Source organism: Aethalodelphis obliquidens, unplaced genomic scaffold (genome assembly GCF_003676395.1).
Source record: "Aethalodelphis obliquidens isolate GAN/ISIS:26980383/991018 unplaced genomic scaffold, ASM367639v1 scaffold113, whole genome shotgun sequence".
Taxonomy (NCBI): Eukaryota; Metazoa; Chordata; class Mammalia; order Artiodactyla; family Delphinidae; genus Aethalodelphis; species Aethalodelphis obliquidens.
In genome coordinates, this window is record NW_020838057.1 from 864,784 (window position 1) to 873,707 (window position 8,924).

General features: G+C 39.8%; 1 protein-coding gene across 1 annotated transcript; it reads left to right on the forward strand.

Moving 5' to 3' along the window:
* The first annotated feature begins 2,403 nt into the window (after positions 1 to 2,403).
* On the forward strand, positions 2,404 to 8,058 carry LOC113615117 (endogenous retrovirus group K member 13-1 Env polyprotein). The gene is made up of 2 exons (XM_027097186.1): positions 2,404 to 6,437; positions 6,895 to 8,058. The coding sequence occupies exon 2, from the start codon at positions 6,952 to 6,954 to the stop codon at positions 7,891 to 7,893; it is 942 nt and encodes a 313-aa protein (XP_026952987.1). The 5' UTR covers positions 2,404 to 6,437; positions 6,895 to 6,951; the 3' UTR covers positions 7,894 to 8,058.
* Positions 8,059 to 8,924: the final 866 nt, after the last annotated feature.

An 8,924-nucleotide genomic window follows, 5' to 3' on the forward strand; every position in this document is an offset into this window, starting at 1 on the left:
TTGCGGAGCACAGGCTCCGTACGCGCAGGCTCAGTGGTCATGGCTCACAGGCCCAGCCACTCCACGGCATGTGGGATCTTCCTGGACCGGGGCACGAACCCGCATCCCCTGCATTGGCAGGTGGACTCTCAACCACTGCACCACCAGGGAAGCCCTGGAAGTTATGTTTTTACAAAAGTCACTTCTAGAAATTACTGTGAGCCATTAGCACGTGCAGGATACTTTCAAATAGTTGAATTCTCTTTGCCTGTTTATCTCACAGCTTTAGTAACTCTATTGCCTTTTATTACCACTAACAGTTATATTAACTTAGTAATATACATATGTTAAAGTCCTAACGCCTAAGTGACTGTATTTGTAGACAGGACCTTTAGGGAGGTAATTAAGGTTAAACGAGGTCATAAGGGTGGGGCCCTAATTCATTAGTACTGGTTTCCTCATAGGAGGAGTAGACACTAGGTGTATGCCCACAGGGACAAATAAGGCCATTTGAGGACCCAGTGAGAAGATGGCCTTCCCAAGCCAAGGAGAGAGGCCTCAGGAGATACCAAACCTGTTGACACATTCCTCTCGGACTCCCAGCCTCCAGAAGTGTGAGAAAATAAATTTCTATTGTTTAAGCCAATCCTTGTATGGTACTTTGTTATGGCAGTTCTAACAGATTAACACAAACATCATTAATGTGTTCTCTTTCCCAAATAAATAGTGAGGCACAACATGCAAAGAGACAGCAGAGACAATTGGTATAATTCTAAAAATGGTACAAAACTATAAATTAGCTTTGGGAGGGAAGGGAATTTAATATGGAGTTTCCTATTTTGCTTCCACTTGTGCTGCAAACCAAAACTTAGCTCCAATTTGCAAAGTCCCCAAAGAAGCCCAGTAGTGAGAGTCAGACTTTAAAACTCAGAATCACTCTTATTTCCTGCAGTGTGTTGTGGGTTACAGCTGTAATGGAGTAACAGGGTCTGACTTACCCTCTTGTTGTCATCAACTGTAAAACTACAAAATACAAGAGAATCCAACACATTCACAGCAACAGCGTTTTCCCTAGACTTTCCCATGAGACCAAAGCACCATTCTCTGGGAAAAAAGCCGTGTTCACCATTCTCATCCTGGTGAATATGCTGTCTCCTTTTACCCTGTTCTCTTCTATTTTATCTTTTTGGATAAGTCTGATTATGAACCCACAACATGGTCTAATGAACACCTCTGCAAAGGTATTTTCAGGCTTACCAAGATCCATCCTTTTGTTATCTTTGGTAGTGACACTCAGCTTTCTGTTTTGCTTTGCCTTCTGGGCAAGGAGAACAAATATTCTAAGTGTAGCTCCTGGGCTATAAATTCTCTCTAGAACACCCTACCATTTATTTAATCAACTTTATATATTTGTAGGCTCACAATTTATATCATTTCATCTTTCAGAATATTTAGATTTGAAATCGAGTAACAGTGACAATAACTGCTTCATATTACATGTAGAGTATAAAAACAGCAAAGATACTCATAATTATTCAAAACCAATTTTCTAAAATGATATACTGTTATTCACCACAGGTCCAGGGAATTTTATGGTAATATAGAGAATATTCAAGATTTAAGAGTGTAGGTTATAACAGCACTTTAAACGTTAAACTATGTTGACACTTAAAAGATTTATTTGAATTTACAAAGCATAGTGGGGAAAATAGATGTTTCATTTGGAGAGAAAAAAACCTGGGAATACTCTGAGTTGTAAAGTCTCATATGGAATTTATGACTGAAGGAAGATCAATGTGTTTTTGTTATAGTGTGTGATGGGAAGAGTGATGAGAAAAGAAGCAGAGGAAGCAGGTGAAGGCTTCTTTTGCCAGGTATCAGAGGATATCTCAGTGATCAGAATGATCTGAACTTTTTGTAGGGAAGATGATGAGTTTGTGAGGGATTAGTCAGGTGGGATAATAATCAGTGTTATATATGATAACAAGTGTAAGTATTCAAGTGAATTTATTAAACTATATTTTTGCATCATTTAATATTTGTTTTAATTGAAAGTTTGTGTTTGTTTGAAATAGTTCTTAGAAGTGATGAATTTATGAGCGTCCCTTGTGGTGCAGTGGTTAAGAATCCACCTGCCAATGCAGGGGACACAGGTTCAAGCCTTGGCCCAGGAAGATCCCACATGCCTCAGAGCAACTAAGCCCATTTGCCACAACTACTTAGCCTGCGCTCTAGAGCTTGCAAACCACAACTACTGAAGCCCACGTGCCACAACTACTGAAGCCTGTGCACCTAGAGCCCATGTTGCACAACAAGAGAAGCTAGTGCAATGAGAAGACTGAGCACTGCAATGAAGAGTAGCTGCTGCTCGCCACAACCAGAGAAAAGCCTGCACACAGCAACGAAGACCCAATGCAGCCAAAAATAAAATAAAATAAAATAAGTAAATTTTAAAAAATAAGTGATGCATTTATGGTATTTAATAGGCATATTTTGGAAATTATGCTTTTATAAAGGCAATTTCAGAAATTACTGTGATCTATTGGCAATTGGAAGATACTTTTAAAAGTTGAATATTCTTTTCCTCTTTATTACCCAGCTTTAGTAAACCACTTGCCTTTTATTACCACTAACATATATTAACAGAATGCTTTTCATAGGTTGAAACCCTAACCTACAATGGGATTGTAGTTGGACATAGGTCATTTATAGAGGTAATTAAGGATAAGTGAGATCATAAGAGTGTGGCTGTATCCCATTAAGACTGGTTTCCTTCTGTTGACAAAAACTCAATTAACAATCAAGTTAAGAAGAAAAAAGTGAATTTTATTCAAGCCAAACTGAGGATTATCACCCAGGAGACAGACTCCCAGAATCTCTGAGATCTGTTCTGCCTTTTAGAAGTTGAAGGCACAATTATTTACATTTTTCAGACAAAGGATTGTACAAAAAAATGACATACTGACATTTTACATAAAGTTCATAGGCCAAGTAAGCATGTACAAAGCGAGCAGTGAGTCACCATGACCCCCAACAGAGTTTGGAAAGAATGCTAATCTTTTAAGAAGTTCCATTGCTAACATCAGAAGAAAGGGGAAAAAAATTGATCTTTACATTCAAGAAAGCATTCCCATCTTTGAGGAGGACTAGTTAGTGTGTGCAGTGGAATAACTGAGGACGTGGAAAGGAGACGTGACCCATGAGCCCCCGCCCCCCAGCAAACTGGGGGCTGGCGAATAAGCCAGAACTGTAAACAGTCCTGAATGCTTTGAGTTCCCCCCCCCCACCGGCAAATCGGGGGCCTTCGAATAAGCATTGAGTGCTTCGGGCACTGATCCATGCGATGTTCTCAGTATAATCAGAATAGTGGGAACACAAGGCAATGTCCTTGTGCTGCTTTTACGCTCAAGGACGAAGCACGGCATGTTTTCAAGAAAGCCCATTATTGCTTGTATAATCAATAAAAACATATGTTGCTGCTTTGGTATTTCTGGAATGTTAAGAAAACAAGTCTTAAAATGTAAACATAGGTAATGCTTAAATAAAAGCTACCACAGCAGGACAGATGGCGCTGTTTTGCCTGAGCGAGCGGCAGCCCTCTACTGCTGTGCTTCGGCACAATTCATCTCGTGTGATGAGTTTACTTTCGGCCCTGTCATAAGAAAAACTACAACATTTGGCGCCCGAACAGGGACCTGAATGTAAGTAATCGCGTGATCGCAGGACCGAAGGGGAAATTGGTCCGCTCAAGAGTAAGCGAAACCTTCGGGAGCAGTAGAGTAACTGTAATGGGGAATTCCCACTCAGTAGACTTTCAATACATTAGACTCCTGAAACAGTTATTACGGAGTTCAGGAGTGAAAGTGAAACCAGAATCTTTTGATGAATTGTTTGCGCTGGTTCGTAAACATTGTTACTGGTTTCAACCTACTGGTCATAACCAGTTAAATTTAAAAGTTTGGAAACAGGTTATGCGAGCCTTAAGAAGAGCTCATCAGCATGGAGACCCTATATCTGTCCGTGTTTGATCTCTTTGTAAATTAATTTCCCTTGTCCTGGAACCATTACAATCTGAAACTGAAAGTGAAAATGGGGCGCGCCCTCAGCGTCCGAATTCTGCTCCCTATCATTCTGCTTTTCGTAAGTCTCCTATAGAGGACCTTCCTCCGCCTCCTCCTCCCCTTGTGTCTGAGACAGGAGAGGATTTTTCAGGTTCCAGTGATGAAGGGGCTTTTTCTGATGGTGATAAAGATCGGGAGCAAGCTAGCAAACAAAATGAGATGCCACTTTCTCAACAGAATGAGATTTCTGATATACTTTCAAAGTTGAAAAATTTGATGACTGAATTGGAAGAAAATAAAAACAATGCTGCCACCCCTTCATATCAGGAGCCATGTCCTACTATTCCTTCAGCTCCTCCTTTAGAATTAGTAGCTTATCCTGTTGGAGCCTCTCGTCAGTTTCGCTTTCCTCTAAAACCTGAATCTAATAGACTATTGTTGGAAGAAGAGATGAATAAGGAAGAAAAGCAATATTCTGAATCATTTTTTGCTTTCCCTATTGTTAGACAAGCTATGCCTGCTAATGATCAATTTCCGAATGGATATGTAAGTGTTGAGTATAACCATCATGATATAAAATTTTTTAAATGCTAAAAGAAGCCATTAATGCGTATGGGATGCATTCTAATTATGTTCAAGGACTTTTGTCTGGGTATGCTACCGAAAACATGTTAATTCCTCATGATTGGGAAGCGATTGCCAAAACTGTTCTTGAACGTGGACAATATATGCAGTTTAAAACTTGGTGGAGAGAGGACGCTGAAAACATGACAAGGTCTAATACAGCCCATAATTCTCCAGAGCCACTTTTAGATGAATTAATAGCAGCAGGCGCATTTAGTGATCTACAAGCTCAAGCTCAATTTGATGATTTACGAATCATTCAAATATGTATGTGTTGTTTACGAGCATGGTTACGAGTGGAACCTCCTGGAAAAACAGCACAATCTTTTACTAAGTTAATGCAAGGGCCTGGTGAGCCTTACACTGATTTCTTGTCCAGACTGCGTGCAGCCATTCAAAGAGCTGTAGCACAAATAGAGGTGCAAGATTTATTATTACAATCTTTGGCCTTTGAGTATGCAAATCCTGAATGCCAGAAGGCATTGCGACCTTTACGGGCTGTAAACGCTCCACTTGAGGAGTATATAAAATCTTGCCATGATATTGGATCTCCTACTTATCATGCCAATTTACTTGCAGCTGCTATAAATGAATAATTACAGACTCTCAGTATGTGGAATTTACAGTTAAAAATATTGAGACCGCTTTTATCCCAAATGATGGATCAGAACTGCACTCTTTATTTTTGCAAATACAACATATAATTAGACTACGTACTGCACCACTTTATATTACTCATATTCGTGCTCATACTCATTAACCCGGCCCATTGGTAGATGGAAATGATTTTATTGATACTTTAGTGGGTACCGTAGAGTTAGCTACAGCAGAACATCACAGATATCATACTAATGCCAGAGGATTGAAAAATAAATTTAATCTTACATGGAAACAAGCAAAAACTATTCTCCGTACATGCCCGCAATGTGCTGCCATTAATCAACCTTGTTTGAATATTGAAGTTAACCCTAAAGGCTTATCTGCTAATGCTATCTGGCAAATGGATGTAACTCAATATCCTGGTTTTGGAAAGTTAAAATATATTCATCATTCTGTATATACCTACTCTCATTTTTCATGGGCACCTCCATTATCTTCTGAAAAAGGTGATGCTGTAATAACTCATTTATGAGAAGCTTTTACTGTTATGGGAGTTCCCGACAGCATAAAAACTGATAATGCTTCTGCATATCACTCTCAAAAATGTCAGACTTTTTTTGCCACACATAATATACGGCATGTTACAGGTATCCCAGGAAATAGTATGGGACAAGCCGTTATTGAACGACAAAACAGCACTTTGAAAGAAATGTTTATAAAACAAAAAGGGGGAGATGAGGTACAAAGTCCTAGGAAAAGAATACATATTGCTTTATTTATTCTTAATTTTTTCAATCATGGAGAAGATGGTTTTAGTGCAGCTGACAGACATTGGACAAAAATAAGTACACAAGAACTTAGACAGCCTGTTTCTATATTAAATGAAAATACTAACACTTGGAAACCTGCCGAGGTTCTTCGTTGGGGCCGGGGATATGCTTTTGTTTCTGAAGGAGCTGAATCTTTTTGGGTGCGGGCTAAAAAGATAAAGCTTCGGGATGGCAACTAAGCGTAGCTTTGATGTGACGGGAATGACGAAGGGATTTGCGGAGATGGATTTGAGCAAGAGAGCATTCCGTGTGCCATTGGATCGAACAAAGAGGGCGTCTCCATTGACCTGGGGGCAAGTGAAAAAGTTTGCAGGCACTGCTGAAAATCTTGTCATTTCACAGGGTAAACCCCTCACTAGCACCAATCTTTTTGTGGCTATGTTGGCAATGTTGTCTGCACAGGTAATAAGCATATCAGCCAATGAGATAAATTGTACTAACCATACTTATTGGACTTATATTCCCAACCCTCCTCTTAATATGGGGGTTACCTGGTGGGATGCCCCAATTCTTGTATATGTAAATGAGTCTGGATGGTTGTCTGGTCCTTTTGATGATAGAGGCCCTTTGAAGCCGGAAGAAGGAAGGATAATAGAGAATTACACGGTGGGTGTTAATGGACCTCCTATTTGTATGTGAAAGGGAGATCATTGCCTTAAAATGAATTATCAGGCATGGTTAAGTGTTGTCAAAAATGAAAACAGATATCATGGGTTATATCTTTTGAGTGCTTATAGTTTTAAAAGTTCTAATTCCACTCTTAATGAGAATGTTTCCACACCTTACTTGCCTCATGCCAGGTGCCTCTTGTGGATCGATTATCGGATTGGGTCCATTGGACTCGATGCCGAGGAGAAATGGCTCGGGTTCTTGTTAATACTTCTTGGGGAAGCGTCATTGATTGGAGACATTTTGGCTCCGCCAGAGGAAAAAGGGGTCTGAAGAATTTACACTGGCATAGAGAGGATAACACTATTTATAGCAATACTATTAATGATACCATAGTATGGCATGCTGGAGGGTTTTCTCCAGGTCCTCATTTAAATGGATATCCTATACAAAAGGACTTGTGGAAGCTTATGACAGCTTTGAAAAAGATTAATGCCTGGGTAGGACATATGGTTAACAAATCTGAAAATCATAGTTTGACTTTTCATAAAAATGTTACTTGGTATACTCGTAGTTGTGTGAAATTACCTTATATATTGTTAAAGGGACCAGCTGTATGGAATGAGACTCAAGGTATTATAATGTGTAAAAATTGCTCTCTGTATACCTGCATTAACTCTAGTATATCTTTTAACATATCTACTGAAAGTTTGTATATCTTACGAGCTCGGACAGGTCTTTGGCTTCCTGTCAATCTTGGAAGGGAATGGCAAGAATCTCTTCCTATGGCTGTTTTGCAATATTTAGCTGATGCATTAAAAAGAAGTAAAAGATTTGTAGGAATGTTGATTGCAGCTGTCATGGGTATTATAGCCATAACAGCTACTACTGCAGTAGCTGGAGTTGCTTTAGAACAATCTATTCAGACTGTTGATTATATAACTGATTGGCATAAAAATTCTGAAATGCTTTGGTCCTCTCAACGACAAATTGATTCGGAAATCCATTCGGAAATAGCAGACTTACAAGCTGTGGTTATGTTGGGAGACCAACTTGTAAATTTACAAAGACAAATGAAGCTACGTTGTGACTGGAATCAAAGTGCCTTTTGTGTCACTTCGGTTCCATATAATCAGTCTGCATTCCCCGGGGCAAAAATAAAAAGGCATTTATTACATCACAAAAATTGACAGAAGAAATTGTGAATTTACAAGGGAAAATTCAACAAACTTTTCAGAAGAGATTACAACGACTTAATTCACAAGAAGTATGGACTGGAATTATACAAGGACTTAATAATCTAAATCCCAAGTCTAAATTACATGCTTTATTTGGTTCTACTGCAGGATTGCTAATGCTCATTATAATAATAATCATATGTTTAATTGTAGTCCGAGGACGAGTGAAAGCTACCCGCCATGCAACATCGCAACAAGCTGCCGTGTTCTCCTTGATGTTGCACAAGCTGCAAAACAAAAAGGGGGAAATGTAGTGGAATAACTGAGGACATGGAAAGGAGACGTGACCCATGAACCCCCACCCCCCACCCCCAGCAAACTGGGGGCTGGCGAATAAGCCAGAACTTCAAGCAGTCCTGATTGCTTTGAGCCCCACCCCCGGCAAGCCGGGGGCATATGAATAAGCCAGAACTGTAAACAGTCCTGAATGCTTTGAGCCCCCCCTCCCCGGTAAACCGGGGGCCTGCGAATAAGCATTGAGTGCTTTGGGCACTGATCCATGCGATGTCCTCAGTATAATCATAATGGTGGGAACACAAGGCAATGTCCTTGTGCTGCTTTTGCGCACAAGGACGAAGCACGGCATGTTTTCAAGAAAGCCCAATATCACTTGTATAATCAATAAAAACATATGTTGCTGCTTTGGTATTTCTGGAATGTTAAGAAAACAAGCCTTAAAATGTAAACATAGATAATGCTTAAATAAAAGCTACCACAGCAGGACAGATGGCGCTGTTTTGCCTGAGCGAGCGGCAGCCCTCTACTGCTGTGCTTCGGCACAATTCATCTCGTGTGATGAGTTTACTTTCGGTCCTGTCATAAGAAAAACTACAACAGTGTGTAATGCAGATGCACACTGCACATTAAGGAGGCAGGGAGGCCAAAACAGAAAATTTTATGTTTAAATTTTCTTGTCCTTCCTTAAAATGTAAATTTTATTTCATCACTTATAAGAAGAGGGATAGACACCAGGAGTATGATCA

Excerpts from the sequence above, each read along its gene's own strand:
- LOC113615117 (XM_027097186.1), top strand. The coding sequence starts at position 6,952 with ATGGCTCGGGTTCTTGTTAATACTTCTTGGGGAAGCGTCATTGATTGG.